This window comes from Onychomys torridus, chromosome 1, assembly GCF_903995425.1.
Source record: "Onychomys torridus chromosome 1, mOncTor1.1, whole genome shotgun sequence".
Taxonomy (NCBI): Eukaryota; Metazoa; Chordata; class Mammalia; order Rodentia; family Cricetidae; genus Onychomys; species Onychomys torridus.
Genome location: NC_050443.1, coordinates 802,540 through 819,812, shown reverse-complemented (window position 1 = coordinate 819,812; position 17,273 = coordinate 802,540). Strand labels below are relative to the sequence as shown.

The window sequence follows — 17,273 nt, the reverse complement described above, 5'->3', positions numbered from 1 at the left end:
TGGCGCACACTTTTAATCCCAGCACTTGGGAGGCAGAGCCAGGTGGACCTTTGTGAGTTCGAGGCCAGCCTGGACTACAGAGTGAGTTCCAGGAAAGGCACAAAGCTACACAGAGAAATGCTGTCTCAAAAAACCCAAACAAATAAATAAACAAACAGTTTGAGTCAGAGAACTGTGAGCTGCCATGCAGGTGCTGACCTCTGGAAGAGCAGCCAGTGCTCCTAACTGCTAAGGCATTCTTTTCCAGTTCCAGGTTTTTTTTTTTTTTTTCTTCCTTTTTTTGGTTTTTCGAGACAGGGTTTCTTTGTGTAGCTTTGTGCCTTTCCTGGAACTCACTCTGTAGCCCAGGCTGGCCTCGAACAAAGATCCACCTGGCTCTGCCTCCCGAGTGCTGGGATTAAAAGTGTGCGCCACCACCGCCCGGCCAGTAATTTATTTTTAAGGACATCACAATCACAGTGGTGGTTTGGTTTTCTCTTTTTTTGTTTTAATATTAGTTTTGCTTTTTTTTTTTAATATTAGTTTTGAAAACAGTGAGTAGCTTAAAGGTTTAAAAATTGCTAGGTCTGGTGGCACAGTCCTGACCTGACATCACAGCTACTTTGGAGGCTGATACAGGGGGATATAAAAAGCAAAATCCACTTTAGTTGCAGAGTGAGTTCAAGGCCATTCTGGACAAATTAGTGAGATTTCCATCCCAAAATAAAAGGTAAAAGAGAGAGCACAGTGGTAGAGCACTTGTTTGGCATTACAAAACTCAAGGACTTATCCTTGGTAGGTTTATTTCTGGGTCCTGTTAGCATCATTCTCTTTTCCTTGTTTGTACTTCAGACATGATGTAGCCCAGCTGGCCTCAAACTTGCTATTTAATTGTTGCTGAACTTGAACTTCTGATCATCCTGCTCCACCCCTTAAATACCTAGCTCACAGGCTTGTACCACTTTGCCCAGCTCTGGATCCTTTGCTCGCTGTCTGTTGTTATGCCTGCCTGTTTTTGTGCCAATAAAGATGCTGGCTGTACCAAGGACAGGTCCCAGTCCCACCTGTCCCTGGTGCACGATCTAGCTTTTTGAAACCTGGAGCCTATGCTGAGACACTTTGCTCAGCCTTGGTGCAGGGAGGGGACTGGTCCTGCCTCAACTGAATCTACCAGGCTGGGCTGACTTCCCCAAGGGAAACCTTCCCTTAGAGGAGGTGGGAATAGGGGGCAGATTTGGGGGAAAGCCTGGGGGTGGGAGGAGGGAGGACAGGGGAATCCAAGGCTGATATATAAACTTAAATTAATTACAAAATAAAGATATTAAAAAAGAAAAAATGCTGGTTGTTAATATGGTTGTAATTTATACTTTGAAGTTAGTTATGTTGATAGCACCACCATCACTGTTTAGAATTGATTTCCATATTGGAGGCATTGGTTTTTTATATTTGGCTTTGTGTTCTGAGTCTCATTGTATAGATCTGACTGACCAGGAATTTCCAATGCCAGGCTGTCCTCAAAGTCATTGGCCGGTGGTGGTGCTCGTCTTTAATCCCAGCACTTGAGAAGCAGAGGCAAGGGGATCTCTTGAGTTCTTGAGGCCAGCCTGGTCTTGAGTTCCAGGACATCCAGGACTACACAAGAGAACCGGCATGTGTGAGTGTGTATGTGTGTGTGTGTGTGTGTGTGTGTGTGTTGTGTGTCACTGGCCTCCTTCAGAATGTTGGGAGGAGAGGCATCCATCATCATATCCACACCATATCCAGTTTTCTAGTTCTGTGAAGAATGTCATCGCAATTTTCATGAGGATTGCTCTCAATCTCTACATTGCTTTGGTTCACATAGCCATTTTCATACTGCTGACTCATGAACAGAGAAAACTTTTCCATTCTAGTGCCTTCAGTTTCATGTGTTGTACATGTGGGCGATGCATATGCATGTGTTTGAACACATGTGCCTATAGTCACAGGCCAATGCTGGACATCTTTATCAATGGTTATCTTTCTGGAGGGAAGAGGCAGGCAAACAAGGTCCAGGATTTCTCACTGATCCCAGAGCCCATGAATTCGGGTAGCAGGCTGGTTGGCCAGTGAGCTCCAGGGTCACTTCCCCAGCACTGTAATTTTTGAGAACATAAAATCACCTCCTTGGTTAGGTTTATTGTGAGGCTTAACCTATTACTTTTAATTTCATACTGAAGCTATTATGGACTCTCCCTGGTTTCTAACCAAGAACTGTTATCTCTTAAATTCTAAGTGGGGATGGGAAATCACCTTTCCAGGGTGGGCAGACTTTCAAATTCCTATAGCATGAGACCAACCCTGTCTCCCACCACTGCTCACACTATTCCACTGCACCCTACATTATAGAGAAGCTGTAAAAGGAGGGACATGCTGAGTGGGAGAATGTAGACAGGCAATGGACGAATATAGATGGTATATGGTTTCTGGTTTAAGGATGGGAAGACTCATACTAAATGGTCTTGGTCAAGACTAGTTGCATTTGGTCTGCAAAAGGATCTTTGTGCCTGGTTGAGCCAGCTTGCTTCTCCACCCTACAAGGGGCCAAACATTCAGTCTCAACAGCCCGTGGCCATGGACTATTAGCTCCAATAAACTCCACGCTGGCTGGAGAAGCTTGTTTTGGAAGGTGACTGCTTCCAGACAATCCCAAATTCCTGCAGAGCTTACTCCAAGTGATCTAACCTATCATGGATGGTATTGCCATCAGCCTTGACCTCTAGATAGGGAAGGCCCTGTCACTTGCATTGCCTTGAGATTCTCTATGCAGGCTTTATGTAAGGTCTTTTCTTGCATTGAAGCTGGCCACTTAACTGACAGTCATCTTCTCAAGAACTCAAATATAGTAGCAAAGTAGCTGTCCTTACTTGACAGTTGCTTTTCAATTTCAAGCCTGTTCTCACTTCCTCAGAGATGAGGCAAACCACATCCTCTCATCTGACCCAAGCTTCCCAGAAAGGCAAAACAGAAAATGAGGAAGCCAGCCTCCCTCCTGACCATGAGTACAAAACAAAACACAGCTAAATATTTAAGCAGCCCTGGGCAACGGGTTCACTAGCTTATTTCCTACTTACCACATCTTGAGACATAACTTAAAAAACAGAAGGCACTTTGCCAGCTTACAACCCAGCCAGCCTCACTGGAGACCTATTTGGCTACAGAAGGCTGGGTTGGAATTTTGTTTTCTGCTAGAGCACACTAAACAAGGACCAACCACACACAGCACAGGTAACACAAAAGCATCTAGTCAAACAACTTTCTCCTCTCCTATGGACATTTTCAAACAAGTTGCATAGTGGCCTGGCCTACACCTAACAGGGCTTCTTCCCAGTACAGAGGCTGTGTTCACAGCAGAGGCACACCAATAAACCAAGTGTTAATTCTGCTTTATTAGTCAACTGGAACACTACACAGTCCTCCAGGCCAGGAGGGGATTAACTTAATCCTCTTCCTCATCATCACCAGCTCCAGCACCACCCTGGCCCTTCTTGGCATTCTTCCTCTTCACTCGGCCTGGGCGGCCACCACCATAAGGAGAGCGGAGGGAGAAATCAATGTGCTTCTGGGAGTCCAGACGGACAATGAAGGATGGAATGTTCACCACCTGCTTGCGGACCCTGAATAGGAAGAACAGGTTAAGGGGACAAGGTGAACAGTGGAACCAGTTGGTCCTGTCCTTGACAGCAGCAGGCTGATGGGCACTCTTGACCTCATATATAGGTAGCCAAAATGGTTTATGAGTGCTAATCCTCAAACCACCTCAGATAACAATACATCTCCGCCCATAGACAAAGCTGGTGAGGGAGAAATCAGTTACAGAAAGGGGTAAAGGTATGCAATTTTCACTCATTTAACTAGTCTTTGTACCAGTCACTTTCAGCCAGGTTGATTATCAACTGGCCAACAAACAGGAATATAGCAATGAGGTCTGGGTTGGAACTCACACAGCAAGCTCCAATGACAGCTTTGCCACCCCACCAACATCAACTCAATCCTCTCTTCTCCAAGAGGGTACCAAGAGCTATTACCTGTCCAGCTGCTTGCATGCCTGGCAGAGAACTTCGCAAGGTGTACGGCTTGAGCCGCAGTGACACTTGCGCTGGGTTATGGGGAGGAAGACAAAGCTGTCCCCAATTCCCCCATAAGCTTTCACTCTGAACCCTCAGGGTAAGCTCAGATTTGTCAGTTCCAAAAGCTACACAGGAGACAGGGACAGCAGCTTAGCAAAGGAAACCAACAGTACAGATAGGGTAAATAAATTAAGGCTTTCAGGCCTACCTTTAGCTTACCTGATATGACGCTGGCGGATGAGCACACGGGCATGGTGAATAGATTTAGCCAGACCCAGCTTAAAGACCTGGGTCTGCAGCCGTCTCTCCAAAAAATCCTCAATCTTCAAGCCCAGGATGTAATCCAGCTTCATCTTGCCCTCATCCAGCACCCCAATGCGAACAAGTCGCCTCAGCAGCGCATTGCCTGGGACAGTGAGGAGTATAATTCAAATCAAGCCTGACTTCAGACTCCCTCACCTCAGAGTCCCCGTAAGGCAGGTTACTACAGCTTTCACCCATTTTTACATTCTGCAAGGAGCACAGGAGAAAATAATGCCAGGGATGTGCCTAACGATAACCTTTCTTCTAAGGCTTGAGACTAGGTCACCCTTTAAACAACAGGCATTGTACCACAGGCTTACAGCTTTTCATTCAACCTTTATCACTAAGGGAGGAGCTTTAACATTCAACTTAAGAAGCCAGATGATGGTGGTGGTGGCTCACGCCTTTAATCCCAGCACTTGGGAAAGCAGAGGCAGACAGATCTCTGTGAATTCAAGGCCAGCTTTGTTTACACAGAGTTACAGGACAGGCTCCAAAGCTACAGAGAAACCCTGTCTCAAAAAACTAAACAAGAAATGGCACTTTCACAACAAGAATCACAGTACTTGGGTGAGCAAGAATCACAGGCCAGGGTGAACAGAGATCAAAAGATTAAACTTAACTACACCATACCAAGCCAACAAGATATATAGAAACCCACATCTATTCCTCAGACTATTCTCCCAGGAGTCTGAAAGAAAGCTAACTGAAGGCCCAGTCACCGAGTAAAGAACCAAATTGAAAAAAAAAAAAAAACAGGCACCATCGATTTTCTTCCAGCATCCTAAAATACAGACTCTGAAGTTTTATAAATACTGGTCAGATACAAATACAAAAATACATCCCCAAAAGGAAAATATCACGCTGTTATGGTTAAACCACCTGAATATAAAACACTCAGTATGAAAACAGAAAACTAACGTGCACACTGAGAAACCTAAGACAAGAGCACATCTTACCAATGAAATGTTCTGTGGCCTCCATCCGACCAATGTTAACTCGAATAGACTCCTTGTAGCACAAGCTGGCATTAAATCGTTCAGTTTCTAATCTGAAATCTGACTGTCAATCAAAACAGACCTTTTCTGGTAGTTTCCACATGGGAAACTTAGACCTGAGTCAAGGCAGTGCTAACTCCAAAAACTCCTGGGCTTTTCTTTCCTAACCGCAGCCAGATGGTTTCACTAGAAAGCGATTCCAGGGAGGCTGCCTTGACGATTTCCACTTCTGCTCCTCAAGAAAACCGAACTTAACTCGGCAACCCCGCACTTTTGAAAATACGCCCACACATACCTTCAAAAAGACGCCGTGGGTCCTTTTCGTCCAGCGTCAGCAGCTCCCGGGCGGCCTTGCGGATCTTAGCTAGGGTAAATTTGACCCTCCAGACCTCACGTTTGTTCCGGAGCCCATACTCTCCTGCACGTGCACGGGAGGGAACGACAGGGCATGAGTTAATAATCTAAACCACAATCCTCTGCGGCGATGGCGCCCGGGACGAGCACGTGGGGGACCGACCTCATGGCTACCTAACCCTCCCCACGCCCTGACCCCCAACCCGAAACCCCACCTTGGCCACTCACCGATCAGCTTCAGTTCCTGGTCGAGACGCGATTTCTCGAAGGGTCTCCGTGGGGTCACATAGGTTTTGCGACACACCCAACTTCTGGCAACCGGCATGTTGGCTTCTCTAGGCCCGCCGCGCCTGCGCAAGGGGTCGTGTTTAAAATTAAAACACCATGGCGCACGCGCAGCAAAACCCCGCTAGCCCACCGCGACCCCACACCAACTCGGCTCTCGCGAGAACCGCCTTAGAAAATTTGGAACCGAGGTTTCTCCAACCACCGTGCTACAATAATGTCCAAGCAGCTTCTTCCCGCCCCTCTCCCTTAGCATGTCCGTAAACTTTTGAATGGCTCCACTACCTTACACCGTCTCCCCCAAAAAGCTAACTACATTACACTCACGAAGCTCACCTACGAACTCACGCGTGTCAAAGAGAGACGCTTCTGCCGGATCGCGGTCTTATAGCAACGTCGCTGGGCCTTGACGTCATCGCGCACCGCTCGCCGCTTCGCCAATCAGAAGCGGGAAAGCCATAGAGTGGAGCGGGTGGGCCAGAGCGGCGCTGCGCTGGGCGGACTTACCCGTGAGGTGGTTAGGCTGCTGGAGAGCGGACGTGACGTCCTTGTTTTAATTTAAGGATTAACGAAGCAGCCGCTTCTAGGGCAAAGGCATAAAGTAACGCACTGCAATTGGCACTTTTTGTTTTAACAAAGGCTCTTAGGAAAGACTCACAGGAGATTCAGGGCAGCAGCCCAGGTTCCCCACCACGGAGTCAGTCTCGAGACAATCTTGGCCATACAAAAGCTAGGATATTAGGTGTGGGCCACCGTGCTGGGCTTATAATACTGAAATATGCATGCTGTGCTGGATCGTTTTTGTCAGCTTGACACAAACCGAGACATAGCTGGAAAGAGGAACTCTTAAATGAAAATTCCCCCATCATCTTGGCCTATAAGTCTCTCCTGTTTTATTTATTGTTTTTGAGTCAGGGTTTCCCAACAAATGACCATGCATTCCTGATCCTCCTTCCTATACTTCCCAAGTGCTGGTATTACAGCCCATTTTCCTACAGATATTTCTTTCGTTTGGTTGGGGTTTGCTGTCGTGTCTCCCCCTCCCCCTCCCCCCACCCCAAGGTCTTTCTGCTTAGTCCTGGTTGTCCTGGAGCTGGCAGTGTAGACCAAGCAGGCCTGGAACTCTGATCCACCTGCCTCTGCCTCCCACGTGCTGGGACTGAAAGTGTGCATCACGCCCGGCCTTTTCTTTGTGAGGAAACAGGGTCTATGTAGCTAGCCCTGGCTATCCTGGAACTATGTAGACAAGCTGGCCTCAAGCTGTTCCTGAGTAGCTAGGCCTGTACCACTAGGTCTAGATCAGGTATTCTTTCCTTTTATTTTAACCTGTTTGACTGGTAGAAATTTACTTTTGCATTTACATACGCAGGCAAGGATCTTGCTCATTTAGTCTGGGAGGACAGAGTGAGGGGAAGGGACAGGTAAGCAGACTATAGTTTACTTTCTGCGTGTCAAATATTTAATATTTTTTATTTTATGTGCATTGGTATTTTGCCTGTATGTCTGTCTGCGTGAGTAACAAATCCCCTGGAATTGGAGTTACAGATAATTGTGAGCTGCCATGTGGGTGCTGGGAATTGAACTTGGGTCCTCTGGAAGAGCAGCTAGTGCTCCTAACTGCTAAGGCATTTTTTTTCCAGTTCCAGTTTTAAATTGTTTTTGTTTTTGTTTTGGGTTTTTGTTTGTTTGTTTTTGTTTTTCGAGACAGGGTTTTTCTGTGTAGCTTTGCGCCTTTCCTGGAACTAGCTTTGTAGGCAGGCTGGCCTTGAACTCACAGAGATCCACCTGGCTCTGCCTCTTGAGTACTGGGATTAAAGGCATGTGCCACCACCGCCCGCCCAGCAGATTTTAATTTTGAAAAATTATTTAGCCAGGCGTTGGTGGCACATGCCTTTAATCCCAGTACTGGAGAGGCAGAGCCAGGTGGATCTCTGTGAGTTCAAGGCCAGGCTGCCTACAAAGCTAGTTCCAGGAAAGGCGCAAAGCTACACAGAGAAACCCTGTCTCGAAAAACAAAAACAAAAACAAAAACAAAACAACAACAAAAAAAATTTAATGTATACAGGTGTCTTGCCTTCAGATATACACGTTCCCATGTGTGAACCTAGTGTCTTCAAGGGCCAGAAAGGGTTGGATGCCCAGAAACTGGAGTTAGGTGTTTGTGAACCCTGTGTATACTGTGAACCAAACCCTGTTCCTTTGCAAGAGCACCAAGTACTCTTAACCATCTCTCCAGCCCTTATTTATCTGTGATAGATCTTGCTGGTCTGGAACTTGCTATTATATAGACGAGGCTGGCCTTGAATTCAAAGATCCTCTGGCTTCTCGTATCTGAGCACTGGGATTCAAATCGTATACCACCACACCCAGCTTTGTTTTGTGGGGTTTTTTTTTTGTTTTGTTTTTGTTTTTTTTTTTTCCGAGGGTTTCTCTATGTAGCTTTGTGCCTGTCCTGGAACTCACTGGGTAGCCCAGGCTGGCCTGCAACTCTCAGAGATCCTCCTGCCTCTGCCTCCTGAGTGCTGGGATTAAAGGCGTGCGCTGCCGCTGCCGCCACCCGGCTCAGCTGTTTTTAACTATGTGTATGTGTGGGTGTATGCACCTGAGTGGAGTTGCCTGTGGAGGACAGAATAGGGTGCCAAATTCCCTGAAGATGGAGTTACAGGCACTTTGTGAGCTGTCCTATGTGGGTGTGTAGAACTGAACGTAGGTCCTTTGGAAAAGCTCAACTACTGAGCTACTGAGCCATCTCTACAGCCCCAAAAGTGTAGCCCAAGAAGGCCTCAAACTCATGATCCTCCTGCCTTTGCCTCTTCAGTCTATCATACTATACTGGTATACATCACCACAACCAGCTCATGCAACATTTTTAGTTATAACCTTTTTTTTTTTTTTTTTTTTTTTTGGTTTTTCAAGACAGGGTTTCTCTGTGTAGCTTTGTGCCTTTCCTGGATCTCGCTCGGTAGACCAGGCTGGCCTCGAACTCAGAGATCCACCTGCCTCTGCCTCCGGAGTGCTGGGATTAAAGGCATGCGCCACCACCGCCCGACAGTTATAACCTTTATATGCATCTGAAATTGTTTATAGCATTCTCAAGGGGACCGTTGAGATGGCTCAGCAGTTAAAGGTGCTTGATGGCAAGCCTGACATGGCAAGCCTAATAACCTGAGTTCAATCCCTGAGACCCATATGGTAAAAAGAACAGAGCAGGCTTTCTCAAATTCTTCTCTGACCTCTGCATATGTTCCATAGCACATTCATGACCACGTACATACACATGTATATACAATAAATAAACGTAATAAAAAAATCTTCAAGGCAAATTTAATGGGATGCAAAGAGGCAGACTGCTGAATCAGAAAGACCAAGCGTAAAGCCCCAGGCCTGGTAGTTATTAGTTTTGTGACCCTGAGCAAGTCATTTTCTCATCTGAATATAGGAATAAAAACTCCACATTTCAAAGATTGTTGTAAGGACTCAAAATACAAACATTTATTCAACAAATTTATTGAGAACTGCCCTGTAGAAAACAGAAAAGCCAAATAAGAGCAGTCTCAATTCTGAACAAGCTCACAGTTTGGAAACAGAAATACAAAACAACACAGCTGCTAAGTGCCTTAAAACAAACAAACAAAAAAAAAACTAGAAGGGATGTAGTGTTCAAAACTCTGGAATCAGAACTAACCAGGCAGGGCACAAGCCTCCATGTGGAGACAAGCTGGAGTGACCATCCAGAAGGGTTCTTATGACCCACAGCCACACCTCCCTCAGTCTCCAGCTCACTGCAGGCTGGCCCACTGCAGGGAGGTGTAGACCACCTTCCCATCAGGCTGAGGGGAGCAGAGAAGCAGGGTCTTTCTGACACTGGTTCCCAGGCGGCCGGCAGAGACCAGGTCCTGAAGTGGGATGGGGTCTTCAGCAGCCCAGCACTGAGCAATTGTTTTCCTTCTTCTGGTTTTTTGTTTTGTTTCTTTGCAATGCAAACACTCAGCCTTTTCCAAACTGCCAGATGTAATCAGTGGACACAGAGATACCATTTCCTGATAAGTAGTTAATGATGGCAGCTTATGAGCTAGATTTCCTTGGGCATTGTAGGAATTATGGTTTAAAGATCCACTCTGAGGGGCTAGAGAGGTGACTCAATGGTTAAGATTGCTTATTGCTCTTGGAGAAGACTTAGTTCAGTTCCCAGCACCCATACCCGGTTTATTGCCACTAGTAATTCCAGCTCCTGGGGATCAAATGCCCTATTCTGGCCTCCATAGACACTGCCCTCGCATGCATATCCCCCACCATACGCACATACACAATTAAAATTAAAAAAAAAAATTCACTCTGAATCAGGCTTGGTAGCACACACTTATAATCTCAGCACCCTGGAGGCTGAGACCGGGAGTTTGACATCCTGGGCAACTTAGTGAAATCACATCTTTAAAGAAACAAAGATGTACTCTGTGCCTGGTGTGCACAAGGCCCTGGATTCCATCTCCAGGATCACCAAAAAAAAAAAAAAAAAAAAAAAAAAAAAAATGAAGAAACAATCTGTCCCGGCCTTGTATTGAGAACGCATAGGGGATGTGGGTAGCGGAGGTAGAATGGGAAGGTGAATGTCAGCCTTTGGGTACCCAGGTGGAGTGATGGAGAGGAGTCCTCAACAGGCCTGACACTGGCTTTGGGAGGAAGAGCTCTCAGCAGGGGCAGAACAGAAGGGGTCCTGCTTCCCAGGCAGTGGATTGTCTGTGGCCCACCGCACAGGAAAGCCTTTCCAGAAAAGGGGGACACCTAGCAGGAGGAATCTGTTAGGACATGGGTGAGAAACAAGACTCGAGTTTCATCTCATTAACCTGAAGCCTCTCAGATGTCACTGGAGAGGTAGATGGTAATGTGATGCTTGCACTCAAGGAAAAGGTGTTAGAAGAGCATGGGAGCCAAGTGAGGTGGCTATGTAGTGAGCGTGGAAACGCAGCGGGTCACCTGGAGGAAAGAGACAGATGCATTAGCAGTTCCCGTCCGCAGGGGCTGGAACACTGACAAGGGATCTTCTGCTTACTGCATTTTTGGATCCTTTGTGTGCTGGGTACGGAAGCCAGGGCCGTGTGTAGGTTAAGAAGTACTCGGCCCCACAGAACTGGGGTTACCGGTGGTTGGGAGCCACCATGTGAGTGCTGGGAAGCAGATCTGTCTGGGTCCTCTCCAAGAGCACCACTGAGCCATCTCTCTAGCACCCATGCTAGTCTTGAACTTGCCCCGTAGCTCACACTCATCCTAACCTTGGCATTCTCATTCCCCGCCATAGCTTTCTGAGTAGCTGGAATGAGGGCTTCCTGGACACTGCAGCACACACCGAACATTCTGAAACACATACTCTTGGACCCATCTACTCTACCTTTGGGGGGCACAGAGTTTCTCTACATATGGCTCTGGCTGTTCTGGCACTCACTATACAGACCAAGCTGGCCTCAAACCAACAGAATTCTGCCTGCCTCTTTCCAAAGTTCTAGGAATAAAGGTGTACACTACTACACCTGGCACACCTCTACTCTTAAGGATCTTCGCTCGCTCGCTCTCTCTCTCTTTTTATATCTACTTTTATTTTCTGTGCATTGGTGTTTTGCCTGAATGTATGTCTGTGTGAAAGTGTCTAGGGAGTTACAGACAGCTGTGAGCTCATATGGGTGCTAGAAACTGAACCCGGGTCCTCTGGAAAAGCAGTCAGTGTTCCTAACTGCTAAGCCATCTCTCCAGCCCTCTTTTTCCTTTTTTGAGACAGCTGTTTTATGTGGCCCAGGTTGGTTTTGATGGTCCAAGATGGCTTCACAATTGCCAAAAAACATAATAGAAAGCACAGAATAACAACTTCTGTGGCACAAGGTACATCTATAAGCCTAAACATTACATAACTATCACGATTAAAGGATATGGCGAGACATTCCCTCAAGCACTTAAGGAGGCTTAGGCTGGGGACTCCTTGAACTTAAGAGTTTAAGGCCAACCTTGGCACCACACAGAAAGACATTTTATCTCCCCCACCCCCAAAAAATTAGAAAAAAAAAGTAATTCAAGATTGAAAAATAAGCCACAAGTGCTGGGGTGTAGCTCATTAGTAGACCACTTATGGAGCACAGGCAAGATCTGATCCCTAATACGGCAACTACAAAACAAAAACAGAACCAGTCTGAGACTCTACTAGGCTAAAGAAGAAAAGATTTTATAACAGGATAGAGCAAAACTTAAAGTCCTTTGCTAATTCCAGCATTTGGGAGGCAGGGGCAGGTGGATCTCTGAGTTCAAGGCCAGCCTGTTCTACAGAGCCAGTTCCTCAGAGAAACCCTGTCTAGGAAAAACAAAACAAACAAACAAAAAATAGTCAATAGGATTTCTAAAAAAAAAAGAGCCAGGCAGGACAGTTTTGCTCTGCCAGCATAGCACAGCAGCCACGGGCTCTGTAAGCAGAGGCCCTCTGATGGCTTTAGTTACTGAACAGCTCACAGTCTGTCCCTGGAATAGGTGAATCCGAATAAGACTGTACAAGAGGGTGAATCACAGGCAATGGAAATTTAAAATGTGGAGCTGACGGGTAGATGGCTCAGCGATTAAGAACGCCTACCACTCTTCCAGCGGACCTGAGTTCAGTTCCTTCCTCCTAGCAGTCATATCAATAACTCACAACTGCCTGTAACTCCAGCTCCAAGAGTACCCATGCCATCTTCTACCTGTGCAGCCACACACATGCACACATACTAACATGTACACACACACAAATAAAAAGGAACAATCTTTAAGAGGGGAGAGGGGATGAGACCCTAAACCATGAGACCGTGTGGCATTCTAAGGGGACTGTTGCTATGTCCCTGCCTGGCAGCTGGGTTCCTGGCAAGAGCCTAGCCAGAAGCTAGAGCCTCTGGCTGTTAAAAGGCTCCTACCAGCTGAGAGGGTACACCAAAATGCTTGAGGAACCAATCCATTAACTGTTTTCCTGGAGGCCTAGCAAATTTGAGCCTCAGGCAAAATTTAAAAATAAACTTAGAAGCATTACAGTGACTGAGGCTTTGGACACTATTTCATAGGAGACAAGGATTCTCTCAGTGTCCTGTACACTGAGTACTGTTAGAAATATTGACATATTAGAACTAATTGGTCTATGCCAGGCCTGAATGCTTATGCATTTTTAAACCACCTCAGCCCTCCCACATTTGAGGCCAGCCAGGGTTACATGTACCACTGGTTAAAAAGAAATAAAAGAGGCAAGAAAAAGAACAAACGGTTTAGCTTATAGTTCAATTTAATGTGCAGAATTAGAGCTGGGTGTGGTGGCACACATTTGCCATCCTAGCACTAAGGAGGCCGAGGCAAGAAGATGCTTCCAACTGTGTCAGGTAGTAAACTGGATACTGGCTTGGGATTTGATAGTGAGATTTTGCATGAAAAGAAAAGAAAAGACCTGGTGTGGTAAGCAGATGCCTTTAATTCCAGCACTCTAGAGACAGACATGTGGATCTCTGTCTGAGGCCAGTCAGGGTCACATCATAGACTTTATCTTAAAAAACTGAGATTGCCAGGCATGGTGGTGCAAGCCTTTAATCTGAGCACTTGGGAGGCAGAGGCAGGCTCTGTGAGTTCGAATCTACCCTGGTCTACACAGCAAATTCTGGGCCAGTCAGAGCTACACAATGAGCCCCTATCCCGACAGATAGATAGATAGATAAAAAAACAAGCAAGGTAAAGGATTAGGTAATTAACTGATTTAAAACTAGTGATTTTAAGCTGCAGGTTCCCAAGTAGTTGAACTTCAGTTGAATACAGGTGAACTTCAATGATCAAGGGTACTTAAACGGCATGCATTCAGCTGCATATCCATATCAACATGCAATCTACCATACATTTTCAACCACCTGTCATTTTCCTTTTGATTGTATTTTTCACATACATGACCCTACTTCCCCCCACCCCCCTGAGACAGGGTTTCTCTATGTAGCTCTGACTGTCCTGGAACTCGTTCTGTAGACCAGGATGGCTTTGAACTCACAAAATCTACCTGCTTCTGCCTCCCGAATGCTGGGGTTAAAGGTGTGTGCCGCCACCACCTGGCAACCCTACATTTTTTTTCCTATTTTCAGACAGGGTCTTGATACCCAGCCCTGGATGGCCTGAACTCACTATGTAGCCTATATAGGTCTCAAACTTGTGGCAATCCTCCTGTCTCAGACTCTCAAGTGCTAAGATTACATGTATGGCCCCATTTTTTTTCTTTGTTGAGATGGGGTATCACGTAGCCAAAGCTAGTCCCAAACTGGCCATGCCTCCACTTACCCTTAGAGACATGCACCACCGTACCCAGCTATAGTCCTACACATCAATTCTTTGATAATTACTCCTATGTCTCTCAGGCAACTGTGTTGTTGTTGTTTTGAGACTGTCTCTACGCCTCCCGGACGGCCTGCAACTCAGATACACGGACCTCTGCCTCCCCAGTGCTGCGGTTAAAGAGACCACCTCTCTGGTGGCTTAATTGCTACGTTTTGTTTCCAACCTATTAGTGACTTTGCTGCCTTTAATCTTCCAGATCTATAAAGAATCCTGTAGCAAATGTGCTCCTATGTTCTGTGAACATTTGTAACCATTTCTAAGCCAATCTCCTAGATCACACATAGTACTTATGAAAAGTTACTAAACCAAGCCAGCTGTTGTGACATAAGCCTGTAATCCCAACACTTGGGAAGTAGAGAAAGGAAGACTTTGCATTCCAAGGCTAGCCTGTGCAGCATAGCAAATTCCAAGCTTGTCTGGAGACATAATGAGACCCTGACTCAACAAAACAAGTCACTAAACTACTCTCCAGGAGCTCAGGAGAGCTCTCACCTTATTCGCTGTACTTTTCTGTGTCCCCAGGGCGTAGAGGTGAGGCAAGAGATAAAAATGCAGAAGAAAGACCATCAGGAAAGGTACAGCCACTAGAGCCCCAACCTAAACTCACCAGGATAGACCAGGAAGTCACCACCAAACTTCCCAGCTGCGCTGAGGAAGAAGCCTCTCTCCCACAGGTCTCGGTAGATGCTGTAGCGCAGCTCGTGGGCAGGACGGCCAGCGTGGGGCCAGTCTTTGGACTGCACACGCCAGTCCAGAGGCTTAGCCTTTACAGGCCGAGGCCTGGCAGTGGCCAGCTGGATGAGCAGGGCTGACCTGGGCAAGGGGGTCACCCCGTTTGAAGGCCCTGGTTGGGGAGATGAAGAGTCTGGGGGAGGTGCAGAGAAGAATTTACTGAATCCACGAGGCAAGGTCTCCTTATCCCCAGAAAAACCCAACTAAAATCCCCCAAAGCTTCCTCCCCTCCTGCCCCAAATCTGAACTCCAAACCCTACCCTCACTTGCTCCCTCCTGCTCCGCAGAAGCCGGGCCATCATCTCTTGTCTCACTCGCTTGGGCAGCTTCGCTTCCACCGGCTTCTTGGCCTTCTTCCGCCCCTGAATCCTGTTCCAGCTTCTGCTTCTTGGCGGCCTGGCCCTCTACGATCTTCTCTTGGAGCTCCTGACGCCGTGTCTCACGGGCCTCGGCTGCCAAAGTGCTCTGCTCCTGGAAACTCTGCTCTTGCTGGCGTTTGAACGACGCTAGGGCCTGAGAAGTAAACTTAGCTGGAACCCCAGGGCACACACAGCCTGCGATCCCTTAGGAAGATAGGAATTCCGACCCTGTTTACAACCTTCCAAGAGCGTCCTTCCAGACCAGGCCCTCCCAGGCATTCCCACCACAAGGGCCTTTCGCTTCTTACCAAGCCATGGCTGCGGGGATCCGGACGCGGGGCGCTGACTAGCGTCACGGCGCCTATCTCGGCCAGGAGCCGGGCCTCTTCGGGCAACAGCAGAAGCGGGAGGCCCAGGCGCGAGTTCTGGCGGGGCCCGCGGGGCAGGGCGCCCACCGTGCGGCCCCCGACTCCCAAGCGCTCCCGCAGCGCCTGCACCGCCTCAGCTCCCCACACCAGCGAGCGGCCATTAGCGACCTCCACCACCAGCATCCTCCTGCAGAGTCGGAGGCGACGCGGTCACCCAAACAGCCCCGCGGACCCGACCGAAGCCGTCCACGCCCCAGTGCAAGCAAGGCCCCGCCCCTGAGCGCGAGGGGGCGGGGCCGGGGCTGCCACCTGCGCCCCAGGCCCAGCCCCACTCGGAAGGACCGTTCCAGACCACGCCTCTCGGGCAGGTCCCACTGTTCCGCTCCCCCTCCGCTCCCGGTGAGCATCGTCTCTGCCAGTGCGAGCCACCGCATCACGTCTCCTCCGGGAGACCTCCCGCCACAGCGGCTGCACCGCCCTTTCCGCAAAAGTGCGCGTCCTCTTTGCCGCGGAAGCGGGCGGTCCTCCGCCCGAGCACGGCAAGTCTGAACTCGTGGATCCCCTGGGCAGAGAGCAGTCGGTTGCTCTCGAGATCCGAGACGCGCTGCTGTCTAACGAAGAGCCTCTGAGCGCGAGCGCACGCCTCCCACATTCCGATATGTTCCGTAGCCTCGACCGTGTGTCCCGGCCTCTAGCTCACTACTGCTTGGGACTCCCTTTCAACGTAACCGCGACGGTCCTCTCTCTGGGAGGGGTTGCGGGGCCTCTGCTCTGCACCTGAGAGTGGCCGGGGCGTGGACGGTCGCCGTCCGCTCAATGCTTGCGAGCATCCTCGCCTCGGGGTCTCTCATCGGCGAGAGCCTGCCTCGTACTGGCCCGGTGCAGACACGAGCGTTCTCAGCTCTGTCCACTGCGCTCGAGTCGCCATTGCGGATGCACTTGCGCCGGTGGGCTGTCGCCGGGTCGACATCCGGCCACCCTAAAGCCCTTCCAAGGCACACGCGGAAGATGTTCGAGCCTAGCCGCGACGTGACGCGCCGGTCGAGAGTCCGCGTGCCAGCGCGTGCAGGCCGGCCTGCTCTCGCGCTCAGCCGCACCCATTTCGGGTGAGTCTGCGGTGCGCCGAGTCGAGCGCAGCGCTCTCAGTCGCAGCTCCGAGGGGTGTGCGCAAGCGCACGTCTCCGGGCTCCCCCCCTGGTCCGGGCCGTGCCGCAGCGTGCGTCCCAACGCTCACCGCGGCTACGCGGCGCACTGAGAGGGCCTTCCAGCTCCGCTTATGGCCTCGCACACTTGCCCGGGGAGAGAGCGGGAGAGCCGCCAGGGCGTCCTTACTGGTAGCCCCGTACGTCACTCTAAAGTCCGCCTGCACGCCGTTCAGTCAACGCCGCCCGCGTTCCCGGGAATCCCCGCAGCCATGGCTTGGTTCAGAAAGCGAAAAGC

General features: G+C 48.8%; 2 protein-coding genes across 3 annotated transcripts; both read right to left on the bottom strand.

The window, feature by feature from the left end:
• Positions 1 to 3,365: 3,365 nt before the first annotated feature.
• Rps9 (ribosomal protein S9) lies at positions 3,366 to 6,412 on the bottom strand. 2 transcript variants are annotated; one of them, XR_004945692.1, is made up of 6 exons: positions 6,344 to 6,412; positions 5,951 to 6,072; positions 5,664 to 5,786; positions 4,287 to 4,473; positions 4,026 to 4,192; positions 3,554 to 3,614 (listed from the first exon to the last, which is right to left on the bottom strand). XR_004945692.1 is itself a non-coding variant. In XM_036197541.1 (5 exons), the coding sequence occupies exons 2-5, from the start codon at positions 6,045 to 6,047 to the stop codon at positions 3,437 to 3,439; spliced, it is 585 nt and encodes a 194-aa protein (XP_036053434.1). In that variant the 5' UTR covers positions 6,048 to 6,072; positions 6,344 to 6,412; the 3' UTR covers positions 3,366 to 3,436. The 2 variants fall into 2 exon arrangements, 1 of the variants encoding a protein (XP_036053434.1); XM_036197541.1 differs by lacking the exon at positions 4,026 to 4,192 and having other exon boundaries at positions 3,366 to 3,614.
• A 3,194-nt stretch (positions 6,413 to 9,606) lies between these two features.
• On the bottom strand, positions 9,607 to 16,082 carry Tsen34 (tRNA splicing endonuclease subunit 34). The gene is made up of 5 exons (XM_036197465.1): positions 15,774 to 16,082; positions 15,367 to 15,619; positions 14,982 to 15,239; positions 10,953 to 10,981; positions 9,607 to 9,945 (listed from the first exon to the last, which is right to left on the bottom strand). The coding sequence occupies exons 1-5, from the start codon at positions 16,014 to 16,016 to the stop codon at positions 9,787 to 9,789; spliced, it is 942 nt and encodes a 313-aa protein (XP_036053358.1). The 5' UTR covers positions 16,017 to 16,082; the 3' UTR covers positions 9,607 to 9,786.
• Between the last annotated feature and the right edge of the window lie 1,191 nt (positions 16,083 to 17,273).

Coding starts and splice junctions, on each gene's coding strand:
- Tsen34 (XM_036197465.1), bottom strand. CDS start 16,016: ATGCTGGTGGTGGAGGTCGCTAATGGCCGCTCGCTGGTGTGGGGAGCT. Junction 10,982..14,981: donor TGACTTCCTGGTCTATCCTG/GTGAGTTTAGGT, acceptor TCTTTCCTCCAG/GTGACCCGCTGCGTTTCCAC. Junction 9,946..10,952: donor TGCGTTTCCACGCTCACTAC/ATAGCCACCTCA, acceptor AGAAGGAAAACA/ATTGCTCAGTGCTGGGCTGC.
- Rps9 (XM_036197541.1), bottom strand. CDS start 6,047: ATGCCGGTTGCCAGAAGTTGGGTGTGTCGCAAAACCTATGTGACCCCA. Junction 5,787..5,950: donor CCAGGAACTGAAGCTGATCG/GTGAGTGGCCAA, acceptor GTGCACGTGCAG/GAGAGTATGGGCTCCGGAAC. Junction 3,615..4,286: donor ATCCGCCAGCGTCATATCAG/GTAAGCTAAAGG, acceptor CTTCCTATTCAG/GGTCCGCAAGCAGGTGGTGA.